Here is a 20,330-nt window from a genome sequence, read left to right as displayed (position 1 = left end):
GTAGGGAAAAATGTCTACAGTATTAATGATGACTGATTTCATTAAATTAATTCCCGCACTCAATATGATATGCACACATATCCTACCACTCTCATACATGACTATTAAAGGCAGAACCACTTCTTGAAAGGGGAATAAACTCTTAAATGTGTTGTTTTGCTCTTTGCAGAGCTGCCTATATCATTTTATGACTAAATGTAAGGAAAGCTGCCAACAGTTGTGATATATTAAATTATAACTGAGAACTAATTCAAGGATCAAAGATGCTCTTTGGGAGGGATCACTTTACTGGTAGGAAAAATCATTACCTTTTTTCCCAGTCTCATACATTTGTATGGTATGTCTTGGAAATATCATTCCCTACAGTTGCTGAATTTTGATGTTTAATTTAACACAAAGGTCTTTGAGCAGCACAACGGGAGGGGGCCTTTTCCTAGTAAAACCTCATAGAAGGAAATTTAAATGTACATGTTTTTTCTCATTTATCAAAGAAGTGCAACAATCTAAACTGACATTTTATATCAAATGAATTATGAACTGTGTACTTTGTACCTAAGGGAACAACAACTAAATTAGACTTTTGTTAAAAAAAAAGAGAAAGAGAGAGAGAAAGATAAAAATAGGTTTTTAATAAAATATACAATCATTTTTGGTATTTTGTCTGAACCTGACATACACACTAGTTTTCTTTTGTAAAGTAGGGTGTATACGCTACTTCAAAGGCTATATTCTTTGACTGCTTTAGAGAGAATTGAGGACAAGTAGGTTAAGATAACAAACCAGAATTTCCACTTAATAAATATTGTTGCTTTGATAGGCTTGTTCTTTGTCTCATGCACTGCTGGTAAGCAGGAAATGGTAATAATATTCTTAGCAGTTTGGAATAAAGATTGATTGAAGAAAGTAGTAGGGACCATTCTTAGCTTCTGTTTACTAAAATATTGTTACTAAAAGGAGATTTACAGAGAGAGAACTTTTAGAAGATGCTGTACTAACCCACACAGATACACAAATTCAAATATACATAATTTCAGAAATTATGTGTGTCATATTTTAGGCCCAATGTCTTTTCGGTTCAATATCTTTAAATGCGAAAAGCTTCCTATAATGAAGGAAGAGAAAGTAGCCAATGATGTGATATTGGGATGATTCCACAAAGTTTCCTAAGACCCTCGTATTCAAATGTATTAACATGGAAAATACTTGGATACTTCTGTGACAGGCACCTTAAACCCTAAGGGTTTTATACATGTGCTCTGGGAGGGGGAGGGGGGCATGCTTTAATTAGAGAGCTGCTCTAATTAAAATGCCCAAAGCGTCTCATGTATCAGTGTCTCCGCAGTTCAAAATGGCAGCAGGGGTGCCTTGTCTAAAGCTTGCTCAAAGAGCTTTTGATAAGCTACCCCCGTCACCATTTTGAAGTGCAGAGACACTGATACACAAGACATAGAAGGCTGCTGAAGTGCGGTAATTGCCATGCTCCAGCAGACTCAATTAATCGATTCTGCTCTGATGCACTGGAATTTCAGCACATTGGAGCAGCCTCTCTGTTTGTGTATAGACACCCTAAGAGTGAGAGAAAAAGAATGGCTAAAGCACCACACCTTCTTTGGAAATTTACCCTAGGCCTTCATACCATTATTTTTACAATGCTAAATTTCATACTAACAAAATCTTCCAAGGGTTAATTGTTCTTGTGCAGAAAATTGAAATGGACAAAACGTTGTGGTCTAACTGCATACTTCACACTGGGTGCATCTACACATTCATTAATGCACTTTAGGTAATGCGCATTAAATCTAGTATATCCAGGCATTTTTACACATACTCTGGGGAAGAAGGGAGGAGTGCTTTAATTAAAGTGGCTCTGAGAGCCGCTCTAATTAAAGCACCTGGAGCATCTCATGTGTCAGCATCCCTGTTCTTTAAAATGGTGTCAGGGGTACTTTATCTAAAGCTCAGTGAAGGAGCTTTAGTTAAAGCACCCTTGTTGCCATTTTGCAGTGCGGGGACACTGATTAATGAGACAGAGGCTGGCTGGAGCATGGTAATTACCACACTCCAGCACTCAATTAATCAAATCTGCTCCAATGTGTTTTAATTACAGTGCTTCAGTGCAGCCTCCCGACTCATGTAAGGCACTCTCCATTGTGAGGAACTAGAAAAAGGCGCATTAGCCTATTTTAATGGGCAGTAACAAAAGAGCGTGATATTTTTGTGATGTTTTAATGTGCATTAAAATAGCTCATGCATATTAAAGTGCACATATAGATGTGCCCACAACAGACTACAGAATTGCAATGAAGCCAATCCTTTTTTTTACTTTTTAATCTTTCTTTACTGTTATTACTTATGATTTTACTACAGTCTCACCGGGAGGCTCCAGACAAAATCAGGGCTGTGCTGTGCTGTGTTAGATTAGGCTGGGTTTCATACATCATTTCCTCTAAAAACCTCCACCAAGATAATGCCATGTGCCTGCTGGCCATCTATCACCACCACCAGAGCTGTCCCAACTGACTAGTGATATTGGAGCAATTTCAGCCAGGTTTTGGTGAGACCCTGCTGGCCACTCTGTGGGAACATGGATCTCCAACTGCAAATGGGAAGCTGTGGCTGCATGTAGCTGTAGTGGGGTCCTTTGTTGCCTTCTTGCAGTTGCTGATCTGGACATGAGACAGAACTTCATCCAGCAGAATAAGCCATATAAGCCCTCCCCTTCATGCAGTTAAAAGCAGAAGGCATGACTCCTTCCTTTCCATTTCATGAGACAAAGCACTTCCTAACTTTTGAGGTGATGGGATACAGCTTAACTTTAGCATCGTTAGCTCTTAAGTACAGTAGATTCTGATACAAATCCTCCCCAGATGTGTCTGCTTATCAAAATAGTGTCCTTATTTGTGTATAGTATGCCATGGCTGTATCATTCTTTTTTTTTTGTTAAAATGCAAGATATTTGCTTTCACTGGTTTATAACTAATTTCCTATTATTAAATTATACTGAATTTATTATTTGAATGTTCTTTTTATTTATAAAGCACAGCATGCTACAATATTCAATTAAAGCAAAACAATAAATAGTTTGCTTTCAGATAAAATTATATGGTGGATGCCTACACATGTAAATATCAGAATAAAACAGAAAGAACTTCTTGCACCTTTGAATTATTAGTATACTTTAAAATGTCCAAAGAAAGCTCCTTTGCGAGGAGAAATTCAACTGTTATGGGGGAGAACTTTAATATACAGTTTTCAGTTGAGTTACAATAAGTGCTAAATTTTTATGTGTTACAAGAAACCACCATAAACTCTATATTCGAACAACCTAGGAGGACAGCAGTACAGTACATGGCAAAGGCTTTATGAAATTGTCTTTCTAAAAGCCATGTTATGACCTCTTTATTCTATGACCAACAATTATACTAGATGGAAAAACGATCACTGAAGGGAAGTTTAAATACAAAACTCAAGTTAGCAGTGAGACTTGAAGCCTTTTCCTTTCATAAAGCCATATTATTATAGCATTTTGTCAACAGAGGTGTTAGTTATGTTAGTCTGAAGTTGGGCAGAAGTTAGGACATAGTGGCACCTTAGGCTAGGGACAGAAGTCACACATAAAATGGTTTAAGTGATTGGAAACTGGTTTAAACCTGGAACAGAACAGAAGTTCAGGGCACATAAATCATTTTCAAGATGGCCCAAACTGATTTAAGATAAACCTTGTTGGAAGTAGTATCAGACTTAACTGATTTAGGTCAAACCAGTTTATGGAAATTCTGTTCCAGATTCCTTCCCAGTTCAAATTAAGTGACAGTCCCCCAGCATCCCAGGATGCTTTGCAGCCCTGGCCTATGATGTCTGCTCAAGTGGAGCAGGGTTGACCATGCCCCTCTGCTCCCTAGCCTGCTTTCTGCTTGTGTCAATCAGCTCATAGGGAAGGGAGGCAGGGGAATAGACCCCCAGACCTCCCTAGCCAGGGTCTACAGAGTGCATGGAGGAGGGCGGGGGGAGAGAAAGCCCCTGTGGTGGGGGCTTTTCAACCATCAGCAGCCCTCCACCCTTCCCTGCACAGCTGATTGCCTTAGCTGCTGCCACAGGAGGGAGGGGGAAGGAGTTCCCAAGGCCCTGGGGGTGTGGGCACCAGGGAGCTCCCACCTCAGGAACCTTGCTCCACCCCAGCCCAGGGTCCCCTAGCATGGTTGGTGCAGCCCTGGGGAGCTGAGGGGAATTCCCCCCTCCTGATTTCCAGCTTCTGATTGCTTCAGTGGGTGCCACAGGAGGGAGGGAGAAAGAGTCCTCTGGGCTGGGTGCCTGCCCATGCAGCCCAGCATGGGGGCACCAGGGAGCCCCCACCTTGGAGGGCTCCCTCCCCACCCCAGACCAGGGTCTCCTAGCCCAGGGCAGCCCCAGGGAGTGAGGGAACTTTTCTTCCTCCCAAAATCCACAGCTGCTTGCCTTACGAGTCTCAGAGATAGCATGAGGTAGCCTTAGGGAGCACAGGGAAATTTTCTTGCTCTTCTGCAGCTGGTTTTGCCTCAGCTGCTGTGAGTCTAAGGCAAAACCAGTTATGGGGGAGTGGAAGAACTTCCCTCTGCTCCTTGAGGCTGCCCTAGAATGGGGGACCCTGAACTGGGGTGGGGAGGGAGGGAGCCCCATGCTGGGCTGCATGGGCAGGCATCTGGCTTGGAGGACTGCTGCTTTCTTCCTCCTGTAGCAGCAGCTGAAGCACTCAGCAGCTGGGAAGGGGGAAGAGGTGAATTCCTCTCAGCTCCCCAGGGCTGCCTGGGCTGGGGAACCTCGGCTGGGGGAAAGCCCCTGAGGGGGAGGATCCCCCAAAGTGGGCCAGCACCTGGACAGGGGGCTCCCCAATTGCCTGTGGGGAGACAGTGGGAGGTTAGGGACATGTACTGGGGAGCCAATGGAGATGGCACCACTTGGCTGGGCTGGCAATGGCCAGCAGGCTGAGAAAAGTGTTCCAGCACTCCCCCCTACCCCCCGCCACCCACTTACTAGCCAGGGTCAATGTAGGCTTCCCTCTGACTTTCCCAGTTGAAAACTGAATGTCACTTCAGTTGGTTATCAGTTCAATCTTTGCAGCTTAGAAGAAGCTGCATAGATTAAATCAATCTGGCTTGGGCTTTTTGACTGTCTGTACTTAGCCTTAGAGACTAACTGGTTCAGAGAGGCATGAGGTAGGTAAAAATAACTTTCATTTGATGCTATGAAAAAGTAGGTGTGATATGGTGACTGGGAGTCCTTCAGTCACTTCCAGCAAACCCTTGCTTTTCAAAGAGACAGTATGGCTACAGCACACTGCACGATGTGGCTGTCCAGCCCACACCTAGCTGCCCTGACCCTGTCAGAACTGGAGTCCCACTTCTTCAAGCAAGGTTCCTATCTCTTGTGACAGCAGTGTACTCCAACTAGTAGTTGTCATATCAATGTCAGGCTTTTACAGGTGCTACAAACTCAGATACTTCTAAATGAAATATTTGAATTGCAAATATGCAACTAAACTAACCACTGTGCCAAAGTTTGTAATACTTTGTCACATTCCTGTCCTAAGATACATATCGAGGAGAACCCCTTGATTTGAATGTCCCCATTGAACCTATCATCAGAAATATGTATATATATATCATTTCTAACATGGACTAGACTTAAACTGATAGCAGATATGTTTGAAGGCCTTATTTCTGCTTTCAAGCTCTTGAGTTTTATGTTAAACCAAGATAAAATATTTCATACTCAAAGCTCTCTTGGTATCCAAGAAAATCCATGCAAGATAAATAAGACCCCCATGCTTGTACTGAAAAAATTAAATAATAAAGATTTCAGCCTCTTCTAGCCATTCATACAAAAAAGCTGGGAATATCCTATATGTATAAGACTGACTAAAACCTGTCCCCTGTCTACCTGCCACCAATGTCTCTCAGGGTAAATGAAAAGTTCAAGTGTTTCTATGAGAGTTAGGGAAGGACTGGGCCCCCATGATGCCTCTTTGCATGGGATGTTGCCTTTGCAAAGTAATTGGAAGTATAGTAGACCATATGTATTTACCAGTGGGACCTATGATATGCATCTTCCTAGTGCACACGGTGGGGGTTTTTTAATGTCTTTACGATAGGATAGTTATTGGCCCCAAATCATTTTAAGTGGCATGATAAATAATTGGTTATAACAGGCAGTTAGTTATACATTCCATTCATTGTCTCTGTGGCAAGTATTTATAACCATTAATCAGTCAGGTAATTGATAATCAGCTTTATTTTATAGCTTTCACTGTTTAATCAAATTTCAGTTTCGGTAATGTGGATAAACTTCTGCATAACCTGAGCAAAGAAGTGTGTCTAGATCCTCTTCTTAAATAAAAATAAACCAAATCATCCAAATCTGTCTTACTGCTTTTATATAGCTCTGACTTCAGTGTGAGATAACTAATCCTTTAGGTAAGAGCAGCCTATTACATACCCCTTTTTTCCCGATCGTGGTGTTAAAATGGTATGAGAATAGCTCACTAACAGTAGTGTTTTTTTGTTGTTTTTTTTTTAACTGAAGGATTTTCATAAGGGAGGTATCTTAAAAGTCTCCCTCAGACCTTGGCCCTGAGTGTAAGGCCATTAAATGAAACCTACCTTCCTGGTGCTTATTTGCTTTCCCCACTCAGAGTAATATACTGTACAATTTGGGACACTGAAATAGCTGATGACATGGACAAATAAAAGCACTAGGATTTTAAAGTAATAGCAGAAGGTTTCATATGAAATTGTGGCAAACTTTATTATATTAATTTGTTGTGATTTTAAGTTGTCTGAGTACTATAATACTGCAACAGTAGAACTTGCACTAAAGACTTCCACAAAACCATAACAGGAGGTAAGGCAGAGGATCACAACAAAAAGGAGAAATATCTCAGGGTTTGACTTCCCAACCTGTTCCAGAAAAGATGAGTTGTGTCAGCAGTGAACAGGTCAGCAACCCCAATCCTTTTCAAACAATATGGTCCTGATAGCAGAGATCATCTTTGAGAGCTACAAAGTAGAATGGATATTAAAGAAAAAAGAAGCTTGGGTATATAACTGAAATGAAAAATCAAAGAATATTGTGTGCATCTGACTTATGGAATATGTGAAAGGCAAGTTCTGGGGTTATTGTACAAATTATTCATTGAATAAGTGAAAGGGCTGGACTAACGGAGTTAAATGACAAACCATTGTGGCTACCTGTGAAGCATATCTGTGAAGATGATTGCTGAAAAAACAGTTTCCAGTAGGTAAAAGTTTATAACTAGCATACCCTTCTAATGATGGTTTATAGTCTGAGTGGCAGACACATTTTTACCAATGCTGGTAGGTACGGACAATACAATACTTGTACTTTATGTGGAAAGAACCAACAGCTAGAGTATCAGGCATACTTGAGAAAATTGAGGAAAGCAGATGTCAAGGTACAGAACAAGATGCAGGATATCACCATAGAATGTATCTAGAATAAGGTGGTCTCAGACTGGGCCCCTAAGATAGAAAATGAATGAGAAGTGGCTAAAGTACCACTACAATAAACTAAAGTGCTTTGAACCCAGAAAAGAATGAGATTGGTCACAACTAGAAATGATTTTTGTCCATAGGCAGGCTAACAGAAACATCAGTGTTATCAACACAAAAGCTCTTTGCTCTTATGGCACAAGCTGTGAAAAGCCAGTTCCTTTCCCGGCTGTTAAATGTCTGCTGTTTATCATTTCCATGCAGACATGTGTAAGAAAAATATTTAGTTAAGACTCAAATGTAGCATCTGTGCTATTTTAAAATATTTTGCATGTGCAGATGTCCCAAACTATTAGAATTACATTTGCATAGTTATAAACTCTTATATTGGCCTATCTGCAGCAACAGTAGATGCAGCAGGGCCAGGGCTAGATTTTGATCTCTGTATAATTGCTTTAAAGCCAGAGTGGCTTTCCTGTATCCACCTTAAATTTACACCAGTTAAACAGGGATCTGAATCTAGTCCTTCAGCCCCCTTGTGACAGGCCCTTCTCCTGCCACCTATGGAAGATTGCACCTGAGCCTACTTGCCTGCCATGACTTTGGTATTCCCAGTAGCTCTGGGGTGTTGCTCAGTGGTTCCTAACTGGCTCAGGAACTCCCTCATTGGTGCATCTTCGGTGGGGCTTCTCCTCTTCTATACCCCACCCCTTTCCACTGGGGTGTTACAGTAGATCCAGGCCATGGCTTGATGTAGTTGCAGGTGGCTTGCTGGAGCACAGCTGCCACAGTCCTGCCACTCTCCAGGAAAAAAATGCTGACACAAAAACTTAATGTAGCTTAGTCTGGTGGGCACTGTTGTCTCTGTGCTGAGCTGCTCAATCTTGAGCACCAGGGATCCAGGGTCTGCTTCCCCAACCCTGCTTCCCCTGTGGGCTACTTGACCCTTTTTCCTCAGGTTCTTCCCAATTGGCTGGTTGGCCAAGTGTTCCAGGGCCTCAGTGTGTTCCCTGCTGTGCTCACTCAGGGCTGAATGTCACAGCTGTCCCCCATCAGCGTGCCACACTGCAGGGATGTGTGGGCTTTGTGGGCCATCCCTCCAGGGTTCACCCTTGTTGGGTGTCCACCTGACCCACTGGACTGCACTGTCCCATCCCCATCTAACCTTTGATGCTCTGGGCAATCTTTGCAGGTGAGCTTGTGGGTGAGCTTGCTGGCATGTCAGGCTGTCTGTAAGCAAGGTCAAGAGGTGTAGTATTGCCTCCAGGCCTTTTGACACTCTGTGGGCTGGCAGATCTCACTGGCTCAGTCAAGTTGACTCATTCCTGACCCATGGACCTGGCCTTGAGCTGGCTGCTGGAGCTGTGCCTGGGTCTGCCTCCTGGCTGGGGTGTGTTCACTCACCTGTCCTGGCTGCCTTCTGGCTGAAGCTGCTTCCCTGGGCTCACTGGCTGGCAGGGGAAGCATTGGATTACTTCCAGGGGCAGGGGCGAGGGGTGTCCAGCTAATGTCTCCAGCATCCATATACTTCTCACCTTCCTCCCAGCCTCTAGGCCACTTTTAAAAACGTGGCCTGTAGGCCCCACACCAGTATAGAGTGGGTCTTCCAGCCACGGAGCACCAGCTGTACCAATTGTGGTGCAGCCACCTGAGCTGCGGTGCTGAGGTAAGCTGGGCGGGGTCCTGTCACACCCCTTTTGCTGAAGAACTGCAGCAGAAGGGAGGCCTGCTTCTTCCTCTGCTTTACTTCAGGCAAGTTCAGTTACTTGTGTGGTCCTATTTCACTGCAGGTAAAAGTAGAACCTAAAAACCACAGAAACAAAACCAAAAATTGCACTGATACTATCACAGAAGTGCCATTTAAGCACGTGAAGGTGAAATAGGATTAGGCCTTTACAGTATACCTACTACATATATGGTGTTTTTTCACCCTCAGCTTTCCATGTGCTTTCTGAGATGATTGCATCCATTTTGTTGGATGAGGAAACATATCATGGGGGAGTTATGATTCTTTACAAAAATTGGTTAGCAAGTCAGTGTCAAAGCTGGGAATATAACTCCTCTTCTGATGCTCCTCCCATACCTTATTGCCTTGCACACAAAGTCTTGTTGCCACTTTAAGTAGTTTGTCATACTTAAGTCCATACCCATGGGCGTGACCAGACAAGTGTGCACATGTGCTTCCCCAGGGACAACTAACAGCGGCATATAGTTGTGCCACTGCTACTTGTCCCTAGGGAATGCCCATACATGCATGCTCTGGTGCATTGGAATTTGCCCCGGGTGGGGTAGAGGAGGCTCGGGCCAACACCTAGGCTGGCCCCAGCAGCCTTACCTGAGGCCCTGGGAGCCTCCTGGGGCTGCATTGGAGGCAATCTGAGCACGTGGAGCCAGGCTAGCAGCCAAAGTGTGGCTGTGGCTGGCCAGGCTCTGGTTTCAGGTGGCACACCCTGTCCCCACATGTGCCACCCCACTTTTTTCTGCAGCAGGTTTTTTTGACACTGGGATCTCTGGCAAATTAGCAGTGTGGCAAATGCTTGCATGTGCAGTGCATGTGGTTTGCAGTACCGCAGTTGGGTCTGCAGCCCAGCAAACTGCACATGCATGCTCATCTGGATGCACCCCACTTGTTTTCATGATATAAAAGTTAAGGTAGGAGTGTAATTAAAGATTTTTTTTAGCCCTTGTACTCTTTGTAGATGAAGCATGACTTTTTACCAGGCTAAGTTAGGATTTACTGGACAGGATGTTGATTCAGTAGGTTGCAAGTGGAGTGGTTGCCCCCTGAGGGTCATATTAAAGCTTGAAGGGAGCTTTTTGAGCAACATTGCATCTTAGAGACAATATATCAAACTGATAGATACATGGCCCTTCTGTTGAGAAATCTGCAGTGGAATTATTGCCGGTGGCTAGTTATTGCTTGGGTACTAAGGAGCCTCTTGGGAAAAAGGGTAGGATAAAAGGGGTTAAACTGAGGGAAATATTACATTAAAGGTCTCTGTTAAGAGGACTATCTGAATTGGCCACTAGATGTTCTGTATGCAATTTACAATGACCAGTTTGTTTGGGAAGCACTTGTAGCTTTAATGATCAAAGTGTGACCAAATTTATAGAGCACCTTTCTCATTATTACCCAACAGAGACTCAAAAGTGCTTTATTCCTGTGGAGTCTACTTATGTGTTCTTTCTGCATTTTTACAAGTGCACATTAATGACATTTTTTGCAAGTTACAGGAATATCCTTTGAACAAAGAAATTGCTCTGTATACTCTGACACAGTGATTTGAAAACCTTAATAAGCCAAATTCATACCTTAATTAAAAGGGCTTTCACAGAGGATAAGTTTGGCCCAATCTTTCTACTGTTTTTTTTTCATTGTACTTTTATAGTGGGAGATACCTGAACACCTAGCTGTGATTATCTAGGGTATTAAATTCTGCCTTGTGAATATGGTTATAAAATCAGCATCATAATTATTATATTTTTATAGAACTCATTTTGATGCTTTTTGTTTGTGGACCTCAAAGAGTTTAGCAAAGAGGATTACCTCCATATTACAGGTAGAGAAACAGAGACACAGAGGTTAAGTGACTGGTTAAGAGTCACAGGACATAAACCCAGGTTTTTGACTCCTCCACTGCTATACACTGTCTTTGGAACAGGCAGTGTTTTAGTTTCATAACACTTTCTTCAAATGCAGTGATGTAAAGACTATTTTCTTGGCAAATTAAAGCTCAGGTAGCTAGTTTCTGGTTACCTGAATATTCCCCCTTACATTTTGAGCTAGGACTAATATGCTTCTGATTTTGAACGGTGTAGTTTTTCAGCATGCATATAATGCCATTGGTGCACTTTTGCATACAGCTCAACTTTAAATGAGGCATCTTATAGGAATGTTTTGTACCTTAATTATTGAACATTTGTGAAATCACTTTGAGATCTTCTGATTAAAGATTATTTCTATACTAGTGGCAAGTATTTTAATTTGATTTACTACTACCTTTTGGTTTGGTTTTGTATTTGCATATATGATGCCCTTTTTGAAGCACCTTAAAATGAATGTCAAAATAATTCATGATTGTATATAAGTAGTATTTTTGCACATTCTGGTTTTAAAAGATATATTGTAGAGTCAAGCTCTAAATTTAATTATTGGCTTCACTTATATTGGTCACTGGACAGTCAATTCAGTGGAATTTCTCTTGCTTTACACCAATGGATGGTAACAAAACAGAATGTAATTCACAAACTGTAGCAAAAAAGAATTCAGGGACCATTTGAGTCACAATGTCCATTTCCTTTTCTTTGGGAGCCACCTTATTTAACACCAAAGAGATAAAGATTATAAAACTTAATTACAAGCTACTATTCACTCAGCAGTCCAGGTCAGCAGGTCTGGTTAACAGTTGTAGGTCCTATAGTTAAACACTCTGTCCTGACACTGCGTTGAACTGTAGTTTGGCTTACAGCAATACCTTAGGTGGCCAACTGGCTAAAGAATCTTTCAGGGAGGTCAGTAACAGCAAAAGAAAACAGCAAAACCAAAAATTTTCTATTTGTCTGTCATTCATAGTATCCAACAAAGCAGGCTGTAGCCTACAAAAACATGTGCCTTTCTGAATGAGTTAGCTACCCTGCCCTGCCTTCTATTTTAATGATTGTAGCAAGAAACAAACAGTAACTACTGAATTAGCAAAGACAAAATAATTTACAAGAGTAAATGGCAAAAATACTCCAAAAAGAGGGAAAGAAAAAAAAACAACTCCAAAATCAAGCAGTACTATATTTCTGTTTAACATTCTAAGAAATACGCTATGATGGTATACATTATGCGTATGAATGTCAAATGTGTTTGTAGACAAGAGATTTCTCCATCAGGTTAGTGCTGCAGATGAAGGAATTTAGTCCTATTGATTCATATAGGACTAAAGAGGCATTGGGTGCTTTTGTACCTTCATACACAGGGGTCTTTGTCCTTTAAAAACATATGAGGCTATCTACCTAAGTAAGTATTACTCAGCATAGCGCCTTTAATTTCTTTTGTGTTATAATAATTTACTCCAGCTGAAGTATCTAACTTATATTCTGAAAGGCGATTACAATCCTGGACCTGATAAGTAAAAGAAAAGAGGGGGCAAAAGGAAGAAATATCCAGGTCCTCAAATTTCAATCCATCTACAAGGATTGATATGTAATAAGTGTTTCATTACATTTTTGTGTTGAGTTTTAATGACAAAAATGTTGCAGGAAGAAGGGACTTTGCTTCCTTTCCTTATGAGTAGTTCTTTTGACTCCTAGGTGCACAAAGGTGCTAGAATCAGGTGCAGAAAGAGAGGTAGATAATATATGAACAGGTGGTAAGGAGTATGTTGTGTCTGAATTCCTTTTAGTTTTGGAGGAGCTTTTAGCCCAGTGATAGTAATTGTATTGGAAGGAAGAACATAAAGAAGTACAGTAGTTCAGTAATGAAAATGTTAAATTAAATGGACCATGTTAACATTGCTGTTGATCCTGAGGAACAGTTTTTCCAGTATATGGAGCATTTCGATTCCATCCAGCATATGTTCTCCACAGTTTTCTCTGCTCTAATTCATCCATGTTTTTCGACAGCTCCAGATGGCGTGCTGCCTCCAAGGCTTTCATCTGCCACTCCGACCAGTCTTCAGGTTGTCTGGTCTACACCAGTTCGCAATAATGCTCCAGGCTTGCCCAGTTACCAACTCCAGATGAGGCCTAAGCATTCTACGGATGAAATCCTTGAGTATGCAAATAATAAATATTTACTGTAAAGTGTCAGTGATGAGTAGTAAAATTATCTTAGACATGTGGAACTTGTCCATTTGTAAAACATTTAATGCTTCAGTCTTATTCCCTCCTGTTCACCTTTTGAATTTTGTATCTTTATAACTTTGACTTCTTTTCTTTACAGGTTGCTTTCCAATCCTACTGCTTCTCTAAGCTACATAGTCAGAGATCTTCAGCCATACACTGTGTATGAAATGAGGTTGAATGTATCCAATGGTTATGGCAATACATATAGTGACTGGGTCCCTATGATTACAGCAGAGGACAGTAAGTGGCCTAAAAATGTACAGTTCAATCCTACTTAGTTAAACATCCATTAAGAGAGAACATTAATGGGTATTTGTCTAATGGCTCACCTGCTACCAAACATGATTTCTTTTCTTTTTTTGTATCAAGTTTTACTAGCTTTATAGTATTAGAATATTTTCCCTGAGAGCTGAGCTACAGTAATTATAGAATAATAGAAAATTATAGTTGGAAGGAACCTCAAAAGGTCATCTAGTCCAACCCCCTGCTCAAAGCAGGACCATTCCCAACTAGATCATCCCAGCCAAGGCTTTGTCTAGCCGGGTCTTAAAAACTTCCAAGGATGGAGATTCCACAACCTCTCTGGTAACCGGTTCCAGTGTTTTACTAGACTTCTAGTGAGAAAATTCTTTCTAATACCTAACCTAAACTTCCCTTGCTGTAACTTGAGTCCATTGCTTCTTGTTCTGTCATCTGCCACCATTGAGAACAGTCTATCTCCATTCTCTTTCAACCCCACCTTTAGTTCAGTAAGTAGAGTCTTCTTGTAGTATAAACATATAATAAAAACATATAAGAGTCTTCTTGTAGTGTAAATGAGAATGTTACTTGTTTTGTTATCACTTGGCTGATGCCATCTGAGTAGGATTTTTGGTACTGACTTTACAGTATTTCTACATGACACAGCACAATGCTAGGTAGAGATACCCAAGCTAGCACTGGTACTAGAAACACTATGGGCATTTAAACTCAGAGTCCATCCAAACTAATTCTCAGTAGATAATTTCATTTGCACAGAGCTTTCCACTAATAGGACTATACAGTTTCTACTACCTGAACTGACCCAGATAGCTCTGCCCTGCATGGGGCTGTGCCATATCCCTAGTAAAACCAATACTCTGTTTGAAAAAGGCTTTTACCATTTCCAATCTCTTGCCACATCCACCACTTCTCCCATTAATTGTTCTATGTTCTGTAAACCCACCCACTTACATTTTGGCTAAGTACAGAAATTCAAAAAGACTGAGGCAGATTAGATCCTATCTACATGGGTTTCTCTCAGCTGCATGGATTGGATTGGGAGGTATATGTTCACCCTTCAGTGAGGGGAGGCAGGCAGATGCTTGTACTGGCTGAGGTCAGACATTTCAGGAACCAACTGTGTCTGAGGACTGCCTGTACAAGAATAAAATTCCAACATATTGGCCCTGATTCTCTTCTCACCTGCACTGGCTTTCAGTGTAATGATCCCTGATTTTACAATTGTAAGCGATCAAAAATGGGGATCTGGTATTTAAAGTGAGTCATAAGTAATTAGTGTACCATTAGCTTTCACCAGCTGAGGATCCATTGTTATTTCCATTCCTTTCCCTGTATCAAATTCAGAAAAAATCATGTTTTAATTAATATATGATTTGGAGACTTTTTTTATTTGAACTTGAGCATATAATTCACTGTAGATAATTATTTGCTGCAGCTTGTCAGCCAGCCCCCCACACCAGCTGGCAAGTGGCGGTAGGGCAGAGCCCCTGCTTCCAGTGCTGATGCGGGCCTGCCAGTGCTGGGAGCAGGGGCTATGCCCTGCTGCCATTTCCCCCCTTCCGCCTGGAGCGAGCTGTGCCTGCATCGTGCCCCCTCTCCCCCTCCCGCGATGGCTGGGCAAGCAGCAGCAGGGCATAGCCCCCACCCCCAATGCTGCCATGTCCACATCAATGCTGGGAGTGGGGACTCTGCACTGCTGTCACTTGCCAGGCAACACGGGGGTGTGGGTGGTGCCGCCACTTGCCAGCCAGCATGGAAGGGGGGGGTGCGTGGCAGAGCAGGGAGCGGGGGCTATGCCTTGCTGCCACTTGCCCCTTCTGCCCAGAGCAAGCCATGCCTGCATCTTGCCCCCTTCACCCTGGCTGGGCAAGTGGCAGCAGGGCAAATCCCCCCACTCGAAGCACTGCTGCGCCCACATCCTACACGTCTCCCCCCCCCCCCCGCCCTGGCTGGGCAGCTTGTTCTGGCCCCAGCCCCAATCCCTCCCTCCACCCTGCTCCTTCCGTCCCCCAACCCCAACAGATTTACCAGCTAGCGGCAACTGTGTCAGCTGCCTATTTAGTCCATGGTCGAATCACCGAATCTTTTCCAAATCTTTTTTTAATCAATTTGGATGCTTCAAATCGATTCAGAGCTTTTAATTGGTTTCCCGATTTGATCCAGATTCAGAGATTCAGTCCCCAAATCAGGCGAATTCTTTGAATCGAATAGGCTACTGAAACTTTGCACAGCCCTGTTTAATATGGCCTAAGTGTAATGTATAATTTCAGCCTTAACTAAAATGTATGGGTTAAATAGAATTATTCAGATCAATCACATGGTTTTATTTTTTCTGTAAATGAGATCAGATGAGTACATGAGCACATCTGGCAGCCACATGCATAAACAATTTAGTATCTGAACATACCTGCATGTGTAACTTGTACATTTTTTGCGGGGGGGGGGGGGGGAGGGGACATTCATTAGCATGCACACAATGCATGGTCCACTGAAGTCAAACTCAAGTGCATAGGACTTGAATAATCCCTGTAAACCTTGATTGAAATATGTGCAGATATTGATCATAAGAGTATTGTGATATGGCCAAAATGAATGATTTTAAACATTATCAAAAAATGGTAGAATGATTTGCCACTACTGGCCTTGGACTAAGATTTGAGATTCATGTTCCTCTTTTACTAGTTGTGTTACTTTTCATCTTTCAACTCAAAAAGTACTATTTTTGTAGTGCAGTTATAAACTCCATTTCCTCAGGGAGCATGGTCTTCATTTCCATGGTTTTTTTCCCCATTTGTTTTGATACTGGTAAGGAACACACACTATTCAACAACTTCTGTCTTGTAATTTACTAATGTAGTGTTCACTTCTGAAATGGTGAAAGAAGGCCCTGTATTTCTGGTGTCATTGCAGAGGGCTGCCATCTCTGAAAGGATGTTCAATTCAGTTGACAAAGACTGAATGACTGTCATTGGGCATAAGTAGTATTTCTGTCAAGGCTTCAACATGTTGCTTATAAAACCACCTACACTGACAGCTTGTTGCCAGAACCACAGTTAATTCCTAGTCCTTCTAGCCAGCATCCTTTGTCTCTTTAAAGTGCAGTTTTGATACCAGAAACTTCCAATATCTCTTACCCAGATTAAATATAAATGTGTCCCTATGCCCATATTTAAATTTTACACTACTAATACACGTCTCTCTTGTTTAACCAAAACATAGAATATCCATATAAAGATCCTACATACGTATTAAATAATGTATGTATGCGTGCATGTATGTGTGCATGTTGTTGGCCTGATTTGCAAGTAATGGAAGTCAGCATAACACATTTGAAGTTAATAGTTACTTTACACCAGGTACAGATTACTAATTTATAACAGATTTCTGCACTGAGGTAGTGGAGAATTGGAAAAAAGATGGTAGGAAAGTCAGCAAATACCACCATAAAAATCTGTTGTGTCTGAAAATAAAATGCTTTAATACCAAGATAAGGAGCTTTTAATGCAAGAAAGATGCTGAAGAGAATTTTAATAGTTATTTAAAATATTTTTTCATTTACATCAGTATGGTAGCAGTAACCAATTCCATGCATTTTTAAAGGTCTAACATGCCAGTGCCAAATAACAATAATGTACGTTTCCTATGAATATTTAAAGACCTGTTAAACGTGTGTTAATAAAAGATGTTTGTTCCTGCGATTTTGGTCAGTATAGTTTTAGACTATTTGCTGCCAGACAAATACAAACAATTCATGAAGTTTTGTGGCTGAATTCTGCTCCCAGTTACCTAGATGTAAATCTGGAGTGACTGTCTAACAAACAGTAGAAGTACCCAGAGTGTATAACGAGGAACTGAGAACAGAATTTCATGCCCTGCATTTGAGAGAGAGGTAGGTAGTTAGTCACATTAGTCTCTGGATTAGTCTGTTAGATGTGACTCTACCCTCACCCACCCCCCGCATTTGAAAAGAAAATAGAACTTTTCACCAAGTACACAAAATCACCTTAATTTTCCCCTGTACTTGGTGAACATTGGGGCTGTAAATAAGTTGGTTACAACTATTTGTGCCTGAAGATGGTTCTGTGCCAGCCCAACATACTTTTAGTATAGCTTCAAGTCTGCTTTAAAGATTTGAACAGCCCCCAAAAGGTGAAATTTGTCAGAGGGATAGTCCTAAGGTTAGGAAGGTGCTTTTTGCTGTGCCTAAGGAAATCAATCCAAATTTGACTAAGTTATAAGCTATTGACATGTGTTATTTTCACATGTACTTTAGAAACATTCTGCCTGCTTTTAATTCGCTGAATGTTCAAGATGCACAATGAGGGTTTCCTGGGTCTGCACTTGTCCCACAAATTTCAACACATTTCAGTCAGAAACAACTTAGCTCTTCCAGAAAAATCCCAATCAGCCAGTCATCCAGTCCATGGGTCTTTGCTATGATGACAGCCATTTTCATAATTAGTTTCAGACAAAAGAGCATCCACATGACTTGGTGATGAAGGGTGGAGTCTTCCCATAAACTCATCATACCTTTCATTTGATGATCTGTCCGGTTTCTGGAATGTCTTGCATTTTGTAAACAGTTGAATCTGCAGAAGAAGCCCCTGACTCCTGCACAATTGTTCTCATATCAAGAAGAATTTGTCCAAATCTGTCTGGGCCTTGGTGGTAGGACCTGAAGAAAGCATCAGTAAAATTCAGACCTCCTTCACCCTCCAAATTTCAACATACCAGTGGTTCAAGTTTGTATGCTTGATGAGAATTTCTATTTTAAAAAAACCCACACCTCTGTTGGCATATAGGAAAATTTCTGATTTGTGACTGAAGCTACCAAAATGAGGAAATTAACTGTATACTGATGCCTTCCCAAGAAGTGCTGCCCTCCCTTAGTTATAGCAGGGAGCTCATCCCCTGTCATCTGTTCAAGGACAAATGACTGTGAGGTTGGGGAACTCAGATGGTTAAAAACATGGAAAAGTAATCTCCTCAAAAGGCTTAGTTTACATCAATTGCCTGAAGCTTTGAGTAGTAGAGAATGCAGCAAAACACCTTTTCCATATATTTTGCCAAATAAGAATAATGTGTTTTATTTATTAGTATATTAATTTCTGTAGTGCCTATCATTATTCCCTCATTAAATTATCTGAAATGCTTGTGATCAGATGGTCTTTGATTAATTGTCTCTGTAAGTAGTCAGTTATGTCATTGTCAGAAGTTTAGGTGTTCCAGTCCTAAGGTTGAGGACATCTCTGTCCTGTCAACACAAGCAGAAAAAATATTGTCCCATATATAGTAACTAGGGTAGGAATCTTTATGTTACATTATAGTTTAGGGCAGAATGTGAACTAAAGAGAGAGTACTCAAATGCCATGGCTGCTGAAGAGGAGTTATTTTGTTTTCTGAATAATGCTTCAGCCAAATAAGTTACGGTCCCCTTTTGAGCAGAGACGCTGCATTGTGTTAGTATTTAGAACTTCACCAACTGGATCTCTCTGACAAAATAGATGGCTCAAAACTAAGTTGGGAGGATCTACTCTGTTTAGTTAGTGGGCTTCCCATCAAATCATATCTCTCATTAGTTTTAACAGGCAGTACCAAGATCCAGCTCTTAGTATGTTAATGAATGTATATATCCCATATACTCATTGGTGGGATGATAGCCCCCTCCTCCCCGCAAGTCTGTACAGCAAGTAAATAAACATCTGATCCTCAGCAGGTGATTAAGCAAGATTAATGTCAATTTTGTTCTTTCATTTTAAGTAGAGACTGAACTTTTGAAGCGGATGAGCAAAATAGCCTACCATAAAAGATAATTTCATTTGCCAAAATGAAACTACCTTCCAGTATTAATGTTGTAATGAAATAGCTTGAAATATGAATCAAGGATCTTCGGGGAAAAGATGCCCACTGTTCTCATTTTGAGTAGTTAGTTCTATAAACAATTACATCCAAGTAAAGAGCTTTATGATTTTATTTTCATCATTGGCAGGCTGAACTGTGTAGCTGTCATACTTTGCAGTCTTCCCTCCAGTGACAACCACATTGACAACATGTTATACTCCACATTGATTTTACAGTTAAGGAGCTGATTGTGATATATAGGGATTTTAAGAATTCAGCTGAGAGGCTGACTTTTGCCTTTTATCATTCCATTAAAATTTTATAACCATCTTTTTCATGTCATTTCATCCATGAATTCTTACTTTAGAAAGTGATAGCTACTGCTGTGAGCATAACTTTTCTCATGTTCAGAGCTTTTTATTGTATTAGCAAACTACCCCAATTATAGTTAATACTCATGTTTTACATAATTGTGGTGACCCTTTCAACCAAGTAGTATCATGCTAGTTGATTTGTAAATAGAATTAGATGATTCTGCTTGCCATTTAAAAGGAAACTACACTATGTGAGTGTTGGGGACCAGTATTTAACGCTTCCCTATCCAGTGGGGCCAATTAACCATCTCTCAAATGTCTTGTTTGAATTGAGAGAGTTTTAAGTGTCTCTCTTCTTAAAAGGGCAGTGGGGAATGTACAAGTAGATGCACTAGCTATGAAAAAATACACTTTTTAAAAAAACAATACAAAACTGAAGTTAAGCATCTGTTCCTATATATTAGAACAGATCATCTTTAAGGGATACAAGCTCTGTTGGGGTTTAAAGCACAAGTTCATCTAATTATCACAAATGGTTTACGTATAATTCTTGCAACTTATTCAGTAGAAATAAAGGGCTTATCCTTCAATCACAACA

The 20,330-nt window shown here is 41.1% G+C and overlaps 1 protein-coding gene across 1 annotated transcript in view; it reads left to right on the top strand.

Moving 5' to 3' along the window:
* The window catches only part of USH2A (usherin), a gene marked incomplete at its 5' end in the record, with an annotated part of 567,922 nt that overhangs the window by 323,440 nt on the left and 224,152 nt on the right, over positions 1-20,330 (top strand). The window contains 2 exons of the mRNA XM_025209559.1: positions 13,095-13,245; positions 13,414-13,556. Coding sequence (XP_025065344.1) covers positions 13,095-13,245; positions 13,414-13,556 — 294 coding nt within the window. The remainder of the gene's footprint in view (positions 1-13,094; positions 13,246-13,413; positions 13,557-20,330) is intronic.

The sequence above is a fragment of the Alligator sinensis genome, unplaced genomic scaffold, assembly GCF_000455745.1.
Source record: "Alligator sinensis unplaced genomic scaffold, ASM45574v1 scaffold842_1, whole genome shotgun sequence".
Classification (NCBI taxonomy): Eukaryota; Metazoa; Chordata; order Crocodylia; family Alligatoridae; genus Alligator; species Alligator sinensis.
The sequence above is the reverse complement of the archived record's forward strand: the minus strand, read 5'-3'. Positions and strand labels throughout refer to the sequence as shown.